Consider the following 23,348-nt stretch of genomic DNA (forward strand, 5'->3'; position numbering starts at 1 on the left):
CTTTGATTTATTCTATTCTAGACAACCTTTCCTTTGTACTACTGCCACTTGATAACATGCCAAGTTTCTGTACATGTTCTGCTCCAATCTCTCTATTCTTTTTTGTTGGCCTGTTTATTATTGTGGCAGTACCATACCGTTTTCATGACTGTGGTTTAGAAATATACCTTAATATCCTAAAAGACAATTCCTCCTCTTTGTTTTTTTCGAAGTTGACTTAGATTTTCAAGGATCTTCATTCTTTTCATATACATTTCCAGTTGAGATTATGGAATTCCTCAAAAGATGCAGTTACAATTTTGATTGGGCAAGTATTTGATATATATGCTGCTGCAACGAGTATGCCAGAGTATTTGAATTCCTAGATTAATTTTCAGAGAATTGACACCTTCATAATAAATCCAAGAGGAAGGAACATCACTCACATAACCTAGTTTGTATATTTGTCTTGTGGAATTTGATGCTTTCCTTGTGACCTAATATACTGTCAGTTTGGTGAATGTTTTGTATGCTTGAGAAAAATATGTGTTTTTTTATTTGGTGTAGAAAAATATATATGATGGAAAACATTAGGAGATGGAAATACTATAGTGTGGATTTATTGATTATTTGATACTTAAATCTCTTGCCTCTTTTTTAAAAAAAGGTTTTATTTATTTATTTTTGCAAGAGAGAGATTGCGTTGGTGCAGCAGTGTGGGGAGGGCAAAGGGAGAAACAGACTCCCTGCTGAACTGGGAGTCCGATGCAGTACTTGATCCCAGGACCCTGGGATCATGATCTGAGCTGAAGGCAGGTGCTTAACCACTGAGCCACCCAGGCACCCTCTCTTGTCTCATGTTAGGATTCTGCTAAGGTTTTTGTTGTTCAGATCCTCCTGTTGTGTGTGTGTGTGTGTGTGTGTGTGTGTTTTATCTTGTTTTGTTTAATTTAATTTAATTTTTTAAAGTAAGTTCTGTACCCAGCCTGGGCCTTGAACTCATCACTCAAAGATCAAGAGTTGTATGCTCTACTGAGCCAGACAGGAGCTCCTCTATGTTCCACGCCCCCCCCAAATCTAGCTAGCTAGCTAGCTGGCTAGCTGTCTATTTATTTGTTTGTTTGTTTTTAAAGCTTTATTTTTTAATAAATAAGTGAATGAATAAATGAATAAATAAATAAATAAAATAATATAGTAAATAAATAAAATTAATAAATAAAGCTTTTATTTGTCAGAGTGAGAAAGAGAGAGAGTGAGAGAGCGCGCAGGCCAGCACGTGCACAAGCAGGGGAAGCAGCAGCCAGAGAGGTAGAAGCAGGCTCCCCGCTGAGCAAAGAGCCGGATAGGGGACTCCATCCCAGGTCGCTGGGACCATGACCTGAGCTGAAGGCAGAGGCTTAACCGACTGAGCCACCCAGGCATCCCTCTATATATTTTTAAAGAAACTTTTTTTTTTTTTTAGAATTGTTTCTAATTTCTTTCCTGCTTTATTCTTGATTCAGTGACGGTCAAAAACAGTGGGCATTTATTTTCTAATTATCTTTTTGTTATTTACTTCTAGTTTAATACCACTATGTTTACAGAACATACTCCATCATATGATTTCAATCTTTTGAAATCTGTTCTGATTTATTTTTGTCACTTTATTTATGGTTAGTTTTGGTAAATATTCTGTGTACACTTGAAAAGAATGTGGATTTTGCAATTGGGGATGCAGTGTTATAGAAAAAGTCTAGTGGGTCATATTTATGAACCTTCTGATTTTATTTTATTTTATTTTTTCTTTATTTATTTTTTTAGAGTGGGAGGGAGAGAGAATGGGTTGGGGGGGGGGGGGAGAGCATCTTAAGGTGTCTCCACTCCCAGCACAGAGCTCGCCTCAGGGCTTGATCTCAGTGTCATAAAGCTTTCAAGCAGGCTCCATATCCAGCACCCAGTGAGCCCAGCCAGCATGGATCTCGAGGAAGGTGGGGGGTAGGTTGGAGGGGTGGGGGGGGGGGTGCCCTGAGATCATGACCTGAGCCAGAATCAAGAGTTGGACCATAACCTACTGAGCCACCCAGGTGCCCCTATTCTTTCTAACTATGTATTATTTAACATACTCTTGCAATGTGCCACTGTCCTATCTGTGTATTGTCTAGAATTTTAGTTCTGACTTTTTATGGGTATAAGTGCTTTGTCTTTTTATTTAATTTGTGTTTTTTTTCCAGTAGGAATAAAGTTTTCTAAGGTATCAGTTTGATTATCTTTTTGTATTTCTTATTATCATCTTTTATTTCTCTTTTTTGTGAATACATCCTCCAAGAATATTTTCAGTTTGGGACTCACAAATTTGTAACAGACTTTCTGTGGAATTACATGGCTGAAAATATTTTCATTATGCTCTTTCATTTAAATAAAAAGTTGGCGGGGTGCCTGGGTGGCACAGTTGTTAAGCATCTGCCTTCGGCTCAGGGCGTGATCCCAGCGTTCTGGGATCTAGCCCCACATCAGGCTCCTCCGCTAGGAGCCTGCTTCTTCCTCTCCCACTCCCCCTGCTTGTGTTCCCTCTCTCGCTGGCTGTCTCTGTCAAATAAATAAATAAAATCTTAAAAAAAAAAAAAAAAGAATGCTAGACACTTCCATGTTATTTACTTAAAAAAAATAAAAAAATAAAAAGTTGGCTGAATATAAAATTCTAGGTTTAATACTGAAATAATACTACTTTATTGTCATCTTCTATCTAGTGTTACTTTTGAAGTTTGACGTTGGTGTGATTCTTTCCTAGGTGTTCTTTCTTTTTTGAAGCTTATAGTTTTGTTTTGTTTTGTTTTTGTCTTTGTGCATATGTTTTGCTAATACTAGGTATGGGTTTTTCCTTTACCCTTTTGGCAATCTTAGCTCTTTTAATCAGCAGTGGTTCATCTTTTTAAGATTGTGGTCAATTTATCGTTTCTTTTTATTTATTTATTTATTTATTTATTTTTAAGTAATCTCTACATCTAACGTGGGGCCTGAACTCATGCTCTTCTGACTGAGCCAGCCATTTGTCTCAATTTATTATTTCTTAGTGATAATTTAAAATTATCATTTCTTCAAATATTACTTCTGGGACTCATATTATTCAGATGTTGGCACCTAAAAGAATTTTGTCCCTAATTGATAATTAAGCAAACTGTTTTTAAGCACTTTTTTTTGTTTAATAATAGCAGCAACAATCTCTCTTTTTTTCTTTTAAAGATTTTATTTATTTATTTGTCAGAGAGAGAGAGAGAGAGAAAGCACTCAAGCAGGGAGAGTGGCAGACAGAGGGAGAAGCAGCAGGCTCCCTGGGAGCCTGATGCGGGGCTTGATCTCAGGACCCTGGGTTCATGACCTACATTGAAGGCAGACGCTTAACCAACTAAACCACCCAGGCGCCCCTGTTTTTAACCACTTTTGATTGCCTACTGGGGAAATATACTGACAGGTACTTGAGTAAACAAGAAACTTACAGTTACTTGGTGCCTCTTATAGCTGACTCCTATTGACCATTTTGGTCACGTGTTAAGTGGCCCATTTCTTGGGATAAAGCCTTGAAGTTTCTTTTTCTTCTTTTTTTTTTTTTTTAAGGTTTTATTTGTTTATTTGACAGAGAGAGAGACAGCCAGCGAGAGAGGGAACACAATTGGGGAGTGGGAGAGGAAGAAGCAGGCTCCCGGCCGAGGAGTCTGATGTGGGAATGATTCCAGACTGCCGGGATCATGCCCTGAGCCAAAGGCAGACACTTAACGACTGAGCCACCCAGGCGCCCCAGGCCTTGAAGTTTCTTGATAAAAGTTCCTTTCCTTTACAACTTGTTAACACCCTTTAACTAGAGTATATATACTCCAGTGCTCACACTCAGGATGAGTGTTGTGGTTGTGTACATGATTGTGCAAGTTAAGGAAAGCTACTTTTAAAAAACCAAACCCCATTGCAGAGCTATACCTTCTTTTTTAATCAATGACACATAAAAAATTTAAATATTTGTATAGAAACAGGAGGAGCTTCATTAGCAGATGTGCACAAATGAGATGGCAGCACAAATTCATGAGCTGGTGGGTGGAGTCTATGTTAAAAATTTGAAAATACATTAATTTAAAATTTCGAATTTTAATTTAATTTTCATTTTTTAGTTTTTACTATTCTAATTTGGTTTCCAAATTTATTAGATCAAGAATTGAGGGGAAGTGATAGTTGCTTAAGAGCATACAATTATTTCATTTCATTTCATTTTTATTTTACTTTATTTTCTTAGGCAGGTTGGGGTTGAGGGGTCAGCATGCTCTTTTTGATTGGTTTCTAAAGTAACTTTTATTTAAAATAATATGCCAAAGTGGCACATTTTGGAGCATCCTGCCCTTGGCCCCTCCTCTGAAACTTCCCTGGAAGGTTTTTGTTTTGTTTTGTATTCTGTTTCCTGTTAAAATTTATTTAAATGCAATTAATTAACATATAATGTATTATTTGTTTCAGGGGTACAGGTCTGTGTTTCATCAGTCTTATATAGTACCCAGTGCTCAGTAAAACACATACACTCCCCAGTGTCCATCACCCAGTTACCCCATCCCTCCATCCTCCTCCCCTCCAGCAACTCTCAGTTTGTTTCCTACGATTAAGTCTCTTAGGGTTTGTCTCCCCCTCTGGTTTTGTCTTTTTTCATTTTTTCCTCTCTTCCCCTATGATCCTCTGCCTGTTTCTTAAATTCCGCATAGCAGTGAGATCATATGATAATTGTCTTTCTCTGATTGACTTATTTCACTTAGCATAATACCCTCTAGTTCTATCCATGTGTAAATGGCAAGATTTCATCTTTTTAATGGCTGGGTAATATTCCATTGTATATATACGCCACATTTTTATCCATTCATCTGTCGATGGACACCCGGACTCTTTCCATAGTTTGTCTATTGTGGACATTGCTGTTATAAACATTGGGGTGTAGGTGCCCCTTTGGATCACTACATTTGTATTTTTGGGGTAAATACCCAGTAGAGCAATTACTGGATCATAATTTTCAGCTCCAGTTTCAACTTTTTGAGGAAACTCCATACTGTTTTCCAGAGTGACCGCACCAACTGAGCATACAATTATTTAGAAGCAGCAGTTAGCTGAAAATGGAAATTTTTTCTTTCTTTTTAAAAAAAATTTTGTTTTTTATTGTTTATTTTATTATTTATTTAAAATCATGGTTTTTAAAAAGATTTTATTTATTTATTTGACAGAGAGAGTGAGGGAAAAAGCACAAGCAGGGGGAGCTGTAGGCAGAGGGAGAGGGAGAAGCAGGCTCCCTGCTTAGGAGGAAGCCCAATGTGGGGCTGGATCCCAGGACCCTGGGATCATGACCTGAGCTGAAGGCAGAGGTCCAACTGAACCATCCAGGTGCCCCTCTTTTTTTTTTTTTTTTTTTTTTAGAATAATCTCTACACCCACCTTGGGACTTGAACTCAAGACCCTGAGCTTAAGATTTGCATACTCTGCTGACTGAACCCAGGAAGTTATCTTTTTAAAAATTCTTTCATATCTTTGAGTAACTCTGTGTACCAGGTAGACACTGAAGATAAAGGAGTATGCAAGATTCTTGGTCTTAGCTCTTTGACAAGATATTTTATTTTTATTTAAAAATTATTAAATAGGGGCGCCTGGGTGGCACAGCGGTTAAGCGTCTGCCTTCGGCTCAGGGCGTGATCCTGGCGTTGTGGGATCGAGCCCCACATCAGGCTCCTCTGCTATGAGCCTGCTTCTTCCTCTCCCACTCCCCCTGCTTATGTTTCCTCTCTCGCTGGCTGTCTCTATCTCTGTCAAATAAATAAATAAAATCCTTAAAAAAAAATAATAAAAAAAATAAAAATTATTAAATAAAAAAATTGTGAGGGGCACCTGGGTGGTTTAGTCGGTTCATGATCTCAGGGTCCTGGGATCAAGCCCTGCATCAGGCTCTGCACTGAGCAGGGAGTCTGCTTCTCCCTCTCCCTCTGTCCTTCCCCCCATTTGTTCTCCCTCCCTCTCTCTCTCTCTCTCTCTATAAATAAAATCTTTAAAAATATTATGAAAGAACTATTTCAAATAATATGGAAGTACACAAAAAAAATAAGACCCTCCCCACCTCCCGTTTCCTCCACTTCTTTCTTCCTAATGATAACAACTGTTAAAGCTGGTGTACATCTTTCCAGACCATTGCACATGTATTTATGGGTAATTTATATGTGTACTTTTTGAACAAATGGAATTATAACCTATATATTATTTGATATTAAACTATGTATCATGTATTTTTTTTTGTATTACTCCTTTTTGATGACTTTCCAGTATTTTGTTGTGTAATTGTTCCCTGTTGGTACACAGGTTGTCACCGTGTTTTTAATATTATAAGTAGTGTAGTAGAAAATGAACTTTTTTAATAGGTGAAGTGGAATTACAGGGTCAAAGATATATGTATTTTATTTTATTTAAAATTTTTAAAGATTTTATTTATTTATTTGACAGAGAGAGAGACAGCCAGCGAGAGAGGGAACACAAGCAGGGGGAGTGGGAGAGGAAGAGGCAGGCTCCTAACGGAGGAGCCTGATGTGGGGCTCGATTCCAGAATGCCAGGATCACGCCCTGAGCTGAAGGCAGATGCTTAATGACTGAGCCACCCAGGTGTCCCAAAGATATATGTATTTTACATTTTTATAGTTTTTTTTTTAAATTGTTCTCTAAACAGGTTAAATCAGTATGCATCCCACTCCCCAATACTCTGAGAACTATTAAGTTTTTATATACTTTTACTGGCTGTTTTAAGGAGTTAGGCTTTAACTTTCTTGGAGAGCAGAGACTATCTTGTCATCAAGTATTTTTAGTATCTAACACAATAATAGGTGCTTAATAAATTTTATTTGTGAAAGGAATGAATTCACTAAAGAGAATTTAATAAGCTTATGGAGTTACATTAATCGTACAAAGCTGAGCAAGTGCTCTTACTTGGACTGTATCCACTGCCATGCTGTAGGTGTAATATTTGTTACTTCTACTGCCTCACCTGGTTCTTCTAAACAATCTTACGAGGTGAATAGTAGTTTTTAATTACAGTGATTGTGCTGTTATGACTGGTCCTGTCCAACATTTAAGTCTGTGGCATCTTTCTGTACCCATGTCTCTTTCTTATTTTAAGTTATGTATTATTTTCAGATTAAAAATTATTTTCCATGGAGAAAAATGTATCCTAAATTACAATAGACTATTTTTGGTTTTTTACAATTCCTCAGCTCACTTGTATATATTTTTGTCTCTTTGTATATCCTTTCATATATTCATTCTTGTTTAGTAATCTTAAACTAGTAAGCCATTGCTCTTGGGGTATTTGAGGAAAATTTAGGATCTTTTGTGAGCCTGAAGTTTTAGGACTTTGTGGAATAGTATTGGCCCTAAGCAAATAAATAGTGTGAGTTTGTTTTTTGCAGTCATGGTAACTGCTGAAAGACAAAGAAATTGCTCTTCCAAGCTTTCTCATGAAAGCAGGAGTACTTATTTTTTTTAAAAAAGGTAGAAGAAAGGACTGTCTTATATAGGAAACTGGGAAAGATTGATTGTATTCATACACTTTTTGATCTAACCTGGGTGATAATATTCCTATTTTGCTTTTTTTTGTCTTTTCAAGTGTCTTTTTTTCATCAGTTATCTTACTTTTTAAAGTTTATTTATTTTTAAAAAATATTTATTTATTAGAGAGAGAGTGCAGAAGCATGGGGAGAGGCAGATGGAGAAGCAGACTCCCCACTGAGCGGGCATCCCGGCGTGGGGTTCAATCCCAGGACCGTGGGCGCACGACCTGAGCTGAAGGCAGACAGTTAACCTACTGAGCCACCCAGGCGCCCCTAAAGATTTATTTTATTCTCTTCTGTGGTTCCTTCTGTTTATAAGAAACGAGGTCATCTTTTTTTTTTATTTTTTATTTTTATCTTTTATTTTTTATTTTTTTATTTTTATTATTATTTTTTTAAAGAATGGATTTTTTTTTAGAGATTTTATTTATTATTTATTTGACAGAGATAGAGACAGCCAGCGAGAGAGGGAACACAAGCAGGGGGAGTGGGAGAGGAAGAAGCAGGCTCATAGCGGAGGAGCCTGATGTGGGGCTCGATCCCATAACGCCAGGATCATGCCCTGAGCCGAAGGCAGACGCTTAACGACTGCGCCACCCAGGCGCCCCTATCTTTTTATTTTTTTAAATTTATTTATTTGAGAGAGAGAGAGAAAGAGGGGGAGAGGGAGTGGGAGAGAGAATCTTAAGCGGACTCCACACTGAGCACAGAGCCAGGCGCAGGGCTGGATCCCACAACCCTGAGGTCATGACCTGAGCTAAAACCAAGATTTGGATGCTTAACTGGCTGTGCCACCCAGGTGCCTCTTTATCTTATCTTTTTTTTTTTTTTAAAGATTTTATTTATTTATTTGACAGAGAGAGAGACAGCCAGCGAGAGAGGGAACACAAGCAGGGGAAGTGGGAGAGGAAGAAGCAGGCTCCCAGCGGAGGAGCCTGATGTGGGGCTCGATCCCATAACGCTGAGATCATGCCCTGAGACAAAGGCAGATGCTTAACGACTGAGCCACCCAGGTGCCCCTATCTTACCTTTTTTAAAAAAGAAAGTTCTTGGGGTTCCTGGCTGGCTTAGTTGATAGAGCACGTGACTCTTGCTCTTGGGGTCATGAGTTAGAGCCCCACATTGGGAATAGAGTTTACTTAAGAAAAACATAAAGGGGGCATTTAAAAAAAAATAAAAAAAGAAAATTCTTCCCTGACTTCTTTGACTTTGTAACCTCTTTAGACAGTTGTCTCATTTCTTTCTTCGCACTGACACTTCCTATAATAGTTCTGTAGTTATCACCTGTACTTTCTCACTGCTCTCTCAGTTCTTCGCCTAGCGATTTCTATCCTGCATTTCAGAGAATTTGCCCCAACAAAAGTTATAGTGATGTTCTAATTACCAACGCACAGGTTTATCAGCTTTTTCCCCATTCAATCTTTTGAAATAAACTTCCACTCCCCTGTTTTAGTGAGACACTATATATTTTTCTCTGGATTTCTACAAAATCCTGTCTGCTCTTTGATTGAATGTAGGCCTATTTAAGATTTTTTACTTCTGCTCTCTGTTTTTTCATTCTATAAATTACCTATGATTCTTCTTTTAAAAATTTTAAAAAGATTTTATTTATTTGAGAGAGAGGGAGTGCATGCATGAGTGCATGGGGGTGGGTCAGAGAGAGAGGGAGAAGCAGACTCCCTGCTGAACGTGGTGCCCCACATGGGGCTCTACATGGGGCTGGATCCCAGGAGCCTGAGGTCACGACCTGAGCTGTAGTCAGATGCTTAACCAACCCAGGCGCCACTTACTATGTGCTCCTTCTATTACCGTGTCATATCTATCTGTAGTCCTCCCCTCACTCTGTCTCAGAGCTGCATTTCCCGCAGCCTGATAGACATTTCCCTACATTTCTGGCTAGAATTCTAAACCTAACTTTTGAAATTAGAATTCACCATTGCACTTCATCTTTAACATCTGTCTCCTGGCTTCCCCTCCATACCCACTGAAAAATAACAATCACTTACACCTGCAGTTATTGTGCTTCTTTGAATGCTGGCATCACTGATTTCTCAGGTATTCTGCTTTAAGGAATCAGTTTTTAATTTTCTACTTCTACAATTCTACATGAAGCCATCATCAAGCTTCAAATTAATCTCATGGTTTGCTAATTCACTTATTTCCTTGATTTTCTTATTTTTTGTTATACTTGGATATAGTCTTTTTGTCTTTACATTAAAACCCAGGTTCTAGATTTCTGACAAATTTTCATCTGGTCAAGAAGTCTTCCCTAAAAATTAGAGCAGCATAAATTCTTTCTGCTTTATCATTCCCAAATTCTTTTGCCTAGTTTTATGAAATTTGTGGTAGAATAGTGGCCAGTATTTGTAGTAGGTGATGAGTATGGCTTAAGAGACTCTTAAGACTCAAGGAGAAAATGATTTTTGCTAATAGGAAAAATAAAAATAAGGTTAGAATTTAGAGTAAAAAGTCATTTAGGTGGGAATGACTTTATGTTTTCATTGTACTCTTATTTTCTGTAGCATTTCACACTATTACAATTCTACTTCTTTTGTAAGTTACCTCATCTTTGAATCATGTTCCTCTAACCATTCTTTGTGCTCTATTATTATGTTTTTACAAAATAAATTCCACATCATTTATGATATCTTTGTTCGTCTCTACTGGCAGTTACCATTTTTTGTTTTTGTTTTCAGAGAATTGTGTGCTTCTATTATGGTACTTACTGTGATATGGCATATATCGTCATTGTGACTGCCAATCCAGTAGATTGTATATTGAGTTCAAGTAGGTCTTAATCTTTTTTTTACCATTGTCCTCCAAGTCTTAAGTACACAGTAGGATCCTCAATAAATGTTTGTTAAATGTAATTATTCGCTTAGTCTGAGATGCCTTTCTTACTCCTGGATTGTAATCTGACACAAATTGCTGCATGACTGGGGGTAGATTGCGTAATCTCTCTTAAGTATCTTTGTTCTGAAACTGGCAATGCCTTCCCTCAAAGGGTTAGGTTATAATTAACTACTAAAATGCTTTGAAGATAAAAGTTAAAGTTGAGCATTATGATCATCCTATTAAAGGCTAACTGTTAGTACACAGGTTTGTAGGTAAAAGCTTTCCCAAAGCTAATTAAATGGTGCTGAAGTAATTAATTTGTATGTATTTACACTTGGTTATTTGCTTTACTTAAATCTCTAGATTTCTTTGGAGGGAAGGAGCTTTTTGTAATGTTACTTATTTTGAGGTCTCTGTCATAGAGCCAAGTCCAAATTGAAACCCTACCATGATAAGAAAAATACGATAGAATAGTGCAGCAGTAGGGGTGATGTGACTCATATACTTAATTTGTATCATATGCTAGAAGTCTGCAGACTTTTGGGTACTAAGAGTCATTTGGAGGCCCTTGTTAAAAATATCCCAACTCCAGAGATTTCTAGTTTAGCAGGTTATGTTTCTTTAAATGAGAAATCAGGTGATTTCTGATTCAGGTAGTATGTGAATAACACTTTGAGAGACACTCCTGAATGGAACTGAAAAAAGCTAGTGCAGTATGAGAGAATGACCAATAAATAAGCCTGTAAGCTGGGGCACCTGGCTTGCTCAGGTGGAAGAGCATGTGACTCGATCTCAAGGTCGTGAGTTTGAGACCCATGTTGGGTGTAGAGATTACCTAAATAAATAAATATTTAAAAAAATTCTACAGACTCATTTAAATTGATATTCAAAGTGTTATATAGTAACTGTAGTTGAATATAATCAAGTGCCAAAACGTATAATAGAGGTGCAGCTAGTAGAGGAAAAAGGTCAATTTAGATTAGATTAGATCCTTCAGATAAGATTTCAAGGAAAAGATGGGTCTCTTTTTTTTTTTTTTTTTTTTTTAAGTGGGCGCTCTGCTCACTATGGGGCTTGAACTCACGACCCTGAGATTAAGGGTTGCACATTTTAGCCAACTGAGCCAAGCACCCTGGAAAAATGGGTCTTGAAGGGTGAGTGGTAGGATTTGATTAGGAGGAGTAATGCTGGCCTGGACTGTCTAAATTGGTGAAGTAGTTCAAAGGAATCAGTTTCTGTATTCACAAACATGACATTGCTTCCTCAGTAACTACTTGTTGAGCACGTGATATAATAATGCTTTTCAGACACTTGTGTATACAGGAATCACCTGGGGATCTTGTAAAAAAATGTTTTCTGGATAGTCTGGGGTGGAGGACATTTGGAGTGACAAATGTAGAGAGTAATCAAGTCTGGGATGAGTAGTTGAGTTAGATAACCTTTAAGACACACTTTAACCTTAGTATTTTTATAAATTTCTAACGTGGAGTGTTTGAGATGATAGCTATTATATATGAGGAATGGCAGGACCAAATTTTTTTTACTCTAGTTCTGTCAGTCATTCGTTAGCCATGTGGTGTTGGCGTAGTTAGTTAATGTACTCTGCTAAAGGGTGGTGGTTGGAGAAGGCAAGAGAGCCTGAGGAAGTGAAATAGTGCAATTTTAAGATTTATTATTTTAGAGCGAGGCAGTGAGCAAGGGGAAGGGCAGAGGGAGAGGCAGAGAGAAGCAGACACCCTGCGGAGCGCAGACCCTGATGCAGCTTGATCCCACAACTGATCACGACCTGAGCCGAAATCCAGTCAGTTACTTAACTGACTGAGCCACCCAGGTACCCTGAAATGGTGCATTTTTAAAAAGCACTCATTTGTTAAGTACAGTAAACATGTTTATTGATAAAGTACTATTACATGTTTGAATTGCATCTTAAATAGTTTTTCCCCCCTACTGAGGATAGTTTGGAAGTAGCTAACTAGTTTTTCTTGGTAATTTAAAAAGTGATGCTGTATGTTATACAACTAATATGTTTATTTTCCTTAATTATAGACACTCTGATGTCCGAATATCTAGTAGTTTTTCCCTTTGTGTTAAAATTTTTAGTGTGAATGTGGTCTTGTGGCTTTAAAACTAGCTCATGGCAAATTGTATTACACCACAAAATGAGAAATTGGTCTTTTTGTAAAAAACTTTTCAGGAAGTGAATGTTAAATCTACAGGTTATACTTGGGTATGTTTAAACATATAAAATATTACAAGTTTTTTTTTTTTTTTTTTTAAGTAAGCTCAATGTACAACATGGGGCTTGAACTCAAGACCTTGAGATAGGAGTCACATGCTCTATCAGCTGAGCCAGCCCAGCGCCCCTAGTACAAGTATTTCTTCAGTTTGTTTGCTAATGGCTACATTTTGACTAGTTAGTTGTATAATGTAGTTGTCTTGCTTTGGGAAAATAGGATTTAGAAATGTGCATTTATGAATTGGATAGTTCTTACATTTCTTAAATTTGTAGTATAAAAGGAAATAAAACTTTAATATATTTATTTGGTAGCATATTGAAAACGATCACATATACCTTTGAAATACTGATCTATAATGTCAAGTGACGAAGTATTAGTATATGAATTAAATCATCTCTAAAGTAAAGGTTAATCTTTCCTCTGCTCTCTTACCCACTTGCCCAATATCCAAGGAATTGAGTGGTAAAGAGGAGAGCTGCTGTGCAGTTACTGACCTTTTTCTGTAGTCTGAGGACATATGGCTGGGGAGGGAATAATGGAAATGTGATGGATGGAGGTCTCTGGTTAAGAAATTGGTCTCTGGGTGGCGCAGTCGTTAAGCGTCTGCCTTCGGCTCGGGGCGTGATCCCAGCCTTCTGGGATCGAGTCCCACATCAGGCTCTGCTAAGAGCCTGCTTCTTCCTCTCCCGCTCCCCCGCTTGTGTTCCCTCTCTCGCTGGTTGTCTCTCTCTGTCAAATAAAAATAAAAAAAACTTAAAAAAAAAAAGAAATTGGTTATTTTAAACAAATTATTAATTTGTTTAAAAAAACAGATAAATGTATTAAAGATAATGGAAGCCGTGTTTCTCCCTGAGAAGAGCTTACAAACATGAAAGGGGAAAGTCTAGAAAGAAACTTAAAGTGTGGGATTAGAATTAGAAGCCTTCGTGTACACAAGTATGTTATTATTCATGCACAGATAAAGAAATAGGTTTAGATGTGTAGATTTATATGTATGTTTATATTCATGTATTTGCTAGCTGCCTGTGCTGAGTACTCAGTAACAGTGAAGGCCCAGTGACAATGAGCACACCTGATGCCCACATCTTGGTTTCTTTCTTTCTTTTCTCTTTTTTTTAAAGATTTATTTATTTGAGAGAGAGCACGTGTGTGCTAGTGGGAGGGATGACGAAAGGAGAGAATCTTCAAGCGGATTTCTGACTGAGCACGGAGCCCAACAAGAGGTTGGATCCCATGACCCATGAGATCATGATCTAAGCCAAAACCAAGAGTCAGACGCTTAACTGATTGAACTACCCAGGCGCCCCAATTTCTAAATACTATCCTTGATTAAAGGAGTCAGGGCTCCTTAGAGAAATGACTAATTCTAGAGTCAGGGAGGGAAAGTATAAGATGAGCTTAGAGATTTCTTTTGTGTCAGAATGCAAGGAAGTACTCAAAATGATGGGGTAATCTCAAAAGGGTACCGGAACCACTTTGAAAGGGCCCTCGATTGCCAAATCTTGTGTAAATTGAGCCACAAAATAGAGTAATGGATTATAACCTATAGTATAAAATAAGAATCAATGAGTCCATACTGTTCAAAGTAATGAGTAAATGAATTGGGCAAGGGGATGGAGGGAAAGCTCTTTAAAGTAAAATGTGAACTAAAAAATGTAGAAGGAATGATGGGATTAGGTAATCACCATCACAGTGTTATTGGATAAAAACAAAAATAGTCAATGAATGCTAATGGCTGGTGGGTGGACGTTTGATGAGGAATAGAATATTGGTGAATTATCAGAATAATTCCTCACTAAATCTAATCAAACACAAATGGAAGAATAGTGACTTTATGGTGGAGAAACCTGGCAGATACCAACTTGACTAGGTGGTCAAGGTTATACCTAATGTTGGGTAAGTAAAGTATGCACAGTATCATTTCTATATGTTTTTTCCAAGAATATATGGTCTGAATTTGGTTGAGGAGCATCAGACCCACATTGAGGGTCATCCTAGAGAACTAAAGGGCTGTACTCTCTTTATAGGGCATGAAAGATGGGAAACTAAAGAACTATTCCACATCGAAGAAGACAGAGGAGATTTAATAACTAGATACAGTATATGTTCCTGGATAAGATGCTGAACCTGGATCAAATAAAATTTGAATGTGTTTGTGGATTGGCTCTGTGTTATATCAGTGTTGGTTTCCTGATTGGAAGGATTATATGATGCTAATGTATCAAAGTATCCTTGTTTTGGGATGTATGCATTGGAGTATTTAGGAGAGAATCAAGAATCATGTCATAAAAAGATACATACATCTTTTCTGTAGGCTTGAAACTATTTTAAAATAACAAACTATATCCTTTTCTGATTATAAATGTAATCTAACTCCCTTGATTCTGTATTTACAGATTATTACATTTGCTATACTTGTAGAGTGCTTCATTTAGTAAATATTTATTGGTTGAATAAATACTGTACCTTATCAAGAATTTAGGAATTCTGTGTTTTAAGAGGAATAATAAATACATTTTTAACTGTCTTTCAGAAGGCTGAAGTTGATGGTAGTCTAAGTGATAGCCACGTGTCTCCTCCAGCCAAGCGCACTTTGAAACAACCTGATTCTGTTTGCAAAGACAAATCAAAATCACGAAGTACTGGTCAGCGAGAGGAATGGAACATATCAACTGGACAGGCCAGGTGAGAAGTGAGAACTCATCCATTGTTTATTCATGAATTATTTGATATGATTCAGGGCTCATATTAATGCTAATTTTCTTAAGTTGTAAAGCCACTATTGTCTAGAAATATGTAGAAATTTTAAACTTGTTTTATGATTTTATATGTTTTTATTTTATCACATAAAATATATTTGTTATATAAAAATATGTAGTATATAATGGAAACCATTATTACTAAAACAAGGATTTCTATAGGTCTTGAATATGCATACATACTACACTCCTGGAAGTTTTTAAATAAAGACATTTGGTTAGAATTATATTTTTATATGCAAATAAAGTAAAATCTCCACTTTCTAAAATTATTGAACATTACACTTGATATACTAAAATGTAATAAAATCAAAATTAATTTTTAAAGAAATCTTTTCATTTGTCTTTTTTCAGTTTAAATTTGCTTTGGGTTTGGCCTGATACATATCAGGAAAACTTAACTTTTACACACTTAACCAAAGTAAATAATAATTTAATGTGGGTAAGATAGGCACACACACAGAAAAGATTTAAACTTTGAACTCAGAATTTTTAGCTTCTCTTTTCTCCAGTCTTTGATGTAGAAGTGCTGATGATGTGCTGACTACAAACAAAAGTAAAAGGGAAATCCTTTGGTTTCCTTCCTCCTTGAAGTACTTAAAAAATACTTGATTTTATATGCGCAGGTAAATTCTGGATACTGTTACTCTTTTTTTAAAAATTTATTTTAAAGATTTTTATTTATTCATTTGAGAGAGAGACAGAGCACAAGCGGCGGGGGGCGGGGGGGGGGCGGGGGGCAGGAGCAGAGGGAGAGGGAGAAGCATACTCCCTGCTGAGCTAGGAGTCCTGCGATGGAGGAGATCAGGACCTGAGCCAAAGGCAGCCAGTTTAACCATCGGAGCCACCCAGGCGCCGTTGGATACTGTTAACTCTTTAATGAAAAAAAATCTTGGGGTTATATAGACTTTGATAGGCCGTATACATTTACTAGTCCCTAAAGAGTCTTGTACCTGTTTCAGTATGTTCCAGGAGATGCACCACTTTACTGTAAGTTTTTTATTTTGCATTGTTTGGGAGCTAAGTAGGAAAATCTTGAATCATAACCTGTTGATTTTTCTTTTCCCACACTCTTTAATCTGTGAGATAAAACAGATCCAGGTCACTATAATGATGTTACTTAAAATGAGTACTCCCCTTTAATTACACTTCTAGACTTGATCTACCTGTTGTAATCTGTATCTTACGTTTATTACGTGAATGAATCAGGCTGCTTTTTCTAGATAAATGTTTCTTAAAAATGTTCTTTTAGTGTCAAATTTTGACCTTTCACTGTAAGATAATTTTAACAGTTTGAGTATATAATGGGCACTTGATTTTCTACATCTTAGCCACTCAGAAGGCCTTTGTGTAAATTGATTTTGATCATGTCTTTTGTATAAAAAAAGCCACAAAAATTGTTTTGGGGAGAAAGTTTTGCTTCCAGTTGGGTGCCTTAGTGTGATACTCCTTTTTAAAAAAATACTAAGTACATTTTGAATGAAAAGCTTGAGAAATAATGAATACTAACAATTTATTATTCATATTTTGGCAGAAGATTAACAATTTAAAAAATTTTTCAGTTAGGGGCGCCTGGGTAGCGCAGTCGTTAAGCGTCTGCCTTCAGCTCAGGGCTTGATCCCGGCATTCCAGATCGAGTCCCACATCGGGCTCCAACCCTCGGAGCCTGCTTCTTCCTCTCCCACTCCCCTGCTGTGTTCCCTCTCTCGCTGGCTGTCTCTATCTCTGTCAAATAAATAAATAAAATCTTAAAAAAAAAAAAAACTTTTTGAGTTAAATTTTCATCTCGGAATGTAAAGTGCTACATTGTTAGAATGTTTTGGTGTTTCAGATGACCTGAAAAGAAGACACCATTTGACCTAATAGATTGAAGAGAATTGAATTTTGAGGGAAACGTGTAGTTAAAAATATTTTAGATTTTGAGATAGTATAAATACAAAAATCAGGATTTGTATGGCAGCTTGTGTTTGTTTTTATGTCATGAGCCTGAGAATCCCAATTCCTTTATTTTGGTAATCTAAGGTCTTAGGAGCATCTAAAGTAAAATTATTAAGATTCTTTCAAAGAAACACTTTGTTACAAATGTGATTCATCTGGGGGAAAAGTGAATATAGACAAGAATTAGTATTCACTGAAAAATAATGAATCCTAAAGGACTTTGTAAAGACCACTACATTTTTAATTTTTAAATTTTTTCTGGGGAGAAAGATTGAGCATGAGCAGGTGGGGAGGGACAGAGGGGGAAGGAGAGAGATAATCTTTTTTAAGTTAAATTAAATTAAATTTTATTTTTTAAATTTAAATTCTATTAATGAATATATAGTATAGGAGAGAGATAATTTTTTTTTTAAGATTTTATTTATTTATTTGACAGAGAGAGAGACAGCCAGTGAGAGAGGGAACAGAAGCAGGGGAAGTGGGAAAGGAAGAAGCAGGCTCCCAGTGGGGCAGGGAGCCCGACGTGGGGCTTGATCCCAGGACTCAGGGATCACGCCCTGAGCCGAAGGTAGCCACTTAACGACTAAACCACCCAGGCGCCCCAGGAGAGAGATAATCTTTTTTTTTTTTTATTTTTTAAAAGATTTTATTTATTTATGTGACAGAGAGACAGCCAGCGAGAGAGGGAACATAGCAGGGGAGTGGGAGAGGAAGAAGCAGGCTCCTAGCGGAGGAGCCTGATGTGGGGCTCGATCCCATAACGCCGGGATCACGCCCTGAGCCGAAGGCAGACGCTTTACGACTGCGCTACCCAGGCGCCCCAGGAGAGAGATAATCTTTTTTTTTTTTTTTTTAAAGATTTTATTTATTTATTTGACAGAGATACAGCCAGCGAGAGAGGGAACACAAGCAGGGGAGTGGGAGAGGAAGAAGCAGGCTCACAGCGGAGGAGCTCGATGTGGGGCTCGATGTGGGGCTCTATGTGGGGCTCGATCCCATAACACCAGGATCACGCCCTGAGCCGAAGGCAGACGCTCAACCGCTGTGCCACCCAGGCGCCCCCAGGAGAGAGATAATCTTAAGCAGGCTACACACCCAGCGCAGAGCCTGACACATGGCTCGATCTCACAACCCTGGGATTATGACCTGAGCCGAAATCAAGAGTAGGACACTTAACTGACTGAGCCATCCAGGCGCCCAAGACTGCTTAATTTTTAAAAAAATTACTGTCACTTGGTGAAATAACTTTTCTTTTGAGAGCTCAGTAATTGGATGAAGATAGAGGTAAAAGAGGAACTAGAACTTTGAAGTTTTCATAAACGATTTGAAATAGATTGTGAGTTTTTTTGGGGGGAGAAATCTGGGCTTATATATTTAAAGGCAAGTTTATCAACATAATTATTATAATTTTTTATAAAGTAAGGATTATTTTGGTTAAAAATTTTACTATATATTCTTCTTTATCTTGTATGTAGAAATTCACAAATACCTGTGCTAGCCTAGATAGATGTTGTAGCTTACAAATATTTTCAGTAAAGAATCCCATTTTTGTCAGCTGATATTTATTTAGCTACTAGACATTTATTTGACTGGGATGCTGTGGGTGTGCGTGTGCATGCACATGTCTCTGTCCTTCTGTATTGCTGGAGGAGGCACCCTAAAGAATGTGACATGCATTTAATGTCTCTAGAATAATAGAAACACAAACTCTAAGATACAGACAAAATTAAATCTTTGATAAGACTAACTGTATACTTAACTGTAGTATGTGTGAAAATTTTGTTTTGTGGTCAGATGATGAGAGAGGAGTGAGGTTAGGCAGAAATGTAACCACTTGTGTTAAACTGCTGAGGCACATTAGAATTTATAGGTAGTATTGGTTAAGGTCTTTCCAAACTGAGGCTTTTCCTGAAATGAGGTTTAAAACCTCTAAATCACGAAATGCCTTGGGTTTATATGGGAAAGGGAGAATAAGTAATGATTACTAGTAGCCTAGTACTGCATTGGTAGTATGCTCCAGATAACTAAAGGTGTAGAAAATTGTAACATAATAATCATCTAATGTAAAGTAATGCTGTCTTCGTTTAAAAAATTTAGGAAAGGGGTGCCTGGGTGGCTCAGTCGTTAAGCATCTGCCTTCGGCCCAGGGCGTGCGTGATCCCAGGGTCCTGGGATCGAGCCCTGCATTGGGCTCCCTCCTCCCCTGGGAACCTGCTTCTTCCTCTCCCACTCCCCCTGCTTGTGTTCCCTCTCTCGCTGGCTGTCTCTCTGTCAAATAAATAAGAAAAAAAAATTTAGGAAAAAAGATAAAAATAAATACAAAATTTAGGAAACGTAGATACAGGGAAATATCTCCACCCACTCCCCTTTTCAAAAATAAAGGAGACTTCATAATCATAAAAGACTTATTGGAGCTTTCATTTAAGCAGTGAACTCACCTAGTTACATTTTAAGTGATTAACTTTGGGGAACACTGATTTAAGAAACTTTTTAAGGCATATATATTATTGTATAGGCAGGCCAGTTCTTAAAATCCCAGTATTCTCTCTTTCCATACTCAAGTATTTAATATTCTGTCTCCTTTTTGTTCTTTTTCGTCTTTATAAAGAGAAATGGTAATGGAAAAAGGATGACAATAATCTATGATTATAAGGTAATTGGACTGATTGAAGAATAAATTTTTATTTTTCCCTTTTAAAACAGATCCTTCATTAGCAACGAAATAAAAGCCAAGTAAGCATTGTCTTCTTCAGAGGAACAAAAAGCTTATTGTGCTTTTTTTCCAGTGATGTTGCTATTGTTCACAAAAAGTTTTAGATTTCGTTTGTACAATGATTTCAGGGTTAGCATCTTATGTTTTTGAATAATTTAAGTATGTACAATTTCAACGATTCGGTTTTGCATACACTGAAATTCATTTGGAGCCAAGACTTGTAAATAAACTGATCAAACTGAGTTAATATTATGTTGGGTCCAAAGCCAAAGTATATCATGAAGTAGTAAAATTGACTTTTCTATGTGGTTTTAAGTGAGTTCAGAAAATTTGATATGTATAGTCTTCCAAGGAAAGATATGTTAATACACCAATTTCATTACTTTATGTGTACTTTGTATACAAAGGTGCTAAAAATGAAATACTTTCCAAGGGGTGTAGCATATTAGATTGAGTTTTGTTGTTTTCTGGGGGAAAGGAGGGCTGGAGTTTTTTGTTTTTGCATTTTTGACAGTATGAGTACATGTAACAGTTTGAGTTTTTACGTATATCCTTTAGTCATCCTGGTTCTGACCTTTATTAGGCAAGGGCATTTATAATTAACATTTAATATTTAATATTTAAAATTGAGCATGAGGAGTGCCGGAGTAACCCAAAACATTAGAATATTTTAGTTAAGAAAATTTGTACAAACAGGAGTGGGCGATAACAGGCTTCCAGTTACGGAATGAGTAAGTCACAGGGATGAAAGGTACAGCATGTGGAATATAGCCAGTTAGTGGTATTGTAATAGCATTGTGTGATGACAGATGGGAGCTACACTTGTGGTGAGCACAGCATAATGTATAGACTTGTTGAATAAGGTGTTATGCCCCTGAAACTACTATAACATTGTGTATCAAGTATACTTCTATTAAAAGAAAATTTTGTGCAAACTGTATAGATAATAGAACAGAAGATAATCATATATTTACTATTTTCTGAATGGCCTTTCCCTTTTTTTAATGTTTGAAAATAACAATCTTTGGGTATTTAAAAAATATCTTAGTAAGTTTACATTGACAATTATTTTATTATGTAGCAATTTAGTTTTTGTTTTTGACTTTCTAATTATACAGAAGCATACTGTGCATTTTAAGTCTTCATGTTTTGATGATCATTTAAGTATCTTACTGAATTAACATTTGTTTTCCTCCACCCATAAGGGAGAATTGTACGATGACTATTTTGAGAAATTAGCTAAGTTTTCATTTGTCAGGTTAGAATGTGTAATAAAATATTTTGGAGAAATTATTAAATGGTTCAAGGACTTTATTCTTCCTACAGTTTATTGTTTGAATAAATTTGTCATTGTTTGATTTTTATTTTGTTAAACCCAATAATAAATGTCTGTGACCATTGCTGCTAATGGTATCAGTTAACTTTACGGTACATGTTAAGCTTAAGCCTCTTCTTTGGACTTTGTATTATATAGAGTTGAAAACAGAGTAAATTCAGTTTATAATCTGTTATTAAAGTTCTTCTTGAAGTAATGAAATGACTCATAGCAAGTATATTTTGTTAATTGATATATTACCGATCTTAGAGTAAAATAATGTCATCTTTATTCTGAAAAAAGTAATATTACTGACATTTTAAAGATTAAAATGATTCCACCAGTATTGCGTTTCTTGCTTCTTTAAATGAATGTTGATGTGTTTGCATATTAAATATAATTGTGTTCTAGGTTAACTTCTCAGCCTGGTGCTACATTACCAAACGGACATAGTAGCTTATGTGAGTATTCTGTTATGAAACTGGTTAGTATTGAAATTCTTACTAATGTTGTTAGTAAGTGTTAAAGCGGGGTAAAACAGTGATTTATTAGTATGTTCAACATACAGTTGGAAATGACTCGATTTCAGTCATAGTGAATACTTACGTAATTGTTAAACATTGAGAAATCAGTACAAATGAAATTATTTAAATTATTATGACATTGTAAATGGTTATCAAATTTTAGATTATTGGATATTAAAGCCATTTAAGAGGTTATATTAAATTTTTTGTAGTCTTTTAAAAGTAATTTTTGATGTATTTTTTCTTTTTTCTTTTTATACTCTGTACTTTGAAATGTAAATCTCTTTCTTCTTGTAGCCCTTCGAAGTCATCCCCTTCGAGGGGAAAAGAAGGGAGATGGGGACCTTTCTTGTATAAATGGTGACATGGAAGTCAGAAAAAGTTGTCGTTCCAGGAAAAACAGATTTGAAAGCGTGAACCAGAGTTTGTTATTTGATCAACTAGTAAATAGGTATGAATGCTTACGCGGTAAGCAGTTTAATTTATTTATTTAATTGATTTTACAGATTTCAAAATTTCAAAATCAGATTTCAGATTTCAAAAAAAATCAGTGATTTTTAAGCTAGTTATGTTTTAAAAAATAATTTAAGCACTGACTTAGTAATAAATGCAATTATTTTAAAACTTAATTTGAATTAATAGTGGTTAGCAATAATCAGTTTCTAGTCTGTTTACTAGATTTAATAGTTTATGAAATAGCTAAGTTTTCTCATCCTTTTAAGTTTTTGTGCATAAATAATATAAAAAGTAATTTTATTCTGTCTTTACTATTATAGTCCTTTAATATTTGCTCACTAACAATTTGTTTTTGACAATTTTCAAGCAACATTAAATTCCATTATTGATGTGTAGTAAGTGTACTTCTGTTTAGTCAAGATTTTGAATTTAAGGTCTTTTGGGACTGGGTATATGGGATATAGTTAGTGAATGAACCTAGCAGATTGCTCAGTATCTCCATGAAATGAAATTTTATTCTTCTCAGATGATAAATTATCCTACTTAATCTTTGCAATGACCTGGAGAGGGGAGGTCAGTGTAATTCCTGTTTTACAAGAAAGGAAATTATATTCTATACTGGTAATGTCAAATTCAAGTATTAGTTATTATTTGTTAAGCACTTTGATAATCATCTGGACACACAGTAAGTGCTATATAAATGTGTTTAAAAGATAAAATGTGATCATGTCAGCCTCTATTTCGTGGAGGTCAGTGTTGTCTAATTTTTAAAAATAATCTGTTCACTATGGACTCTGGAAAACAAAGTGAGGCTTCAGAGGGGAGGGGTTGGGGGATTGGGATAGGCTGGTGATGGGTATTAAAGAGGGCACGTATTGCATGGTGCACTGGGTGTTATATGCAAGTAATGAATCATGGAACTTTATGTCAAAAACTAGGGATGTACTGGGGCGCCTGGGTGGCACAGTGGTTAAGCGTCTGCCTTCGGCTCAGGGCATGATCCCGGCGT

At 36.4% G+C, this 23,348-nt stretch overlaps 1 protein-coding gene across 4 annotated transcripts in view; it reads left to right on the plus strand.

The window, feature by feature from the left end:
* ATAD2B (ATPase family AAA domain containing 2B) overlaps positions 1-23,348 on the plus strand; it is a 149,918-nt gene that overhangs the window by 9,043 nt on the left and 117,527 nt on the right. For 2 of the 4 annotated variants that reach the window (XM_087863837.1, XM_087863839.1), the window contains exons 2-4: positions 15,168-15,319; positions 21,771-21,820; positions 22,181-22,334. In XM_087863837.1, the coding sequence (XP_087719963.1) occupies positions 15,168-15,319; positions 21,771-21,820; positions 22,181-22,334 (356 nt within the window). Of the gene's footprint in view, positions 1-15,167; positions 15,320-21,770; positions 21,821-22,180; positions 22,335-23,348 lie in introns of those variants that run through there. The other 2 variants (XM_087863838.1, XM_087863840.1) reach the window with 2 other exon arrangements.

Source organism: Ursus americanus, chromosome 7, assembly GCF_024610735.1.
Source record: "Ursus americanus isolate L20-20 chromosome 7, mUrsAme1.1.p, whole genome shotgun sequence".
Lineage (NCBI taxonomy): Eukaryota > Metazoa > Chordata > Mammalia > Carnivora > Ursidae > Ursus > Ursus americanus.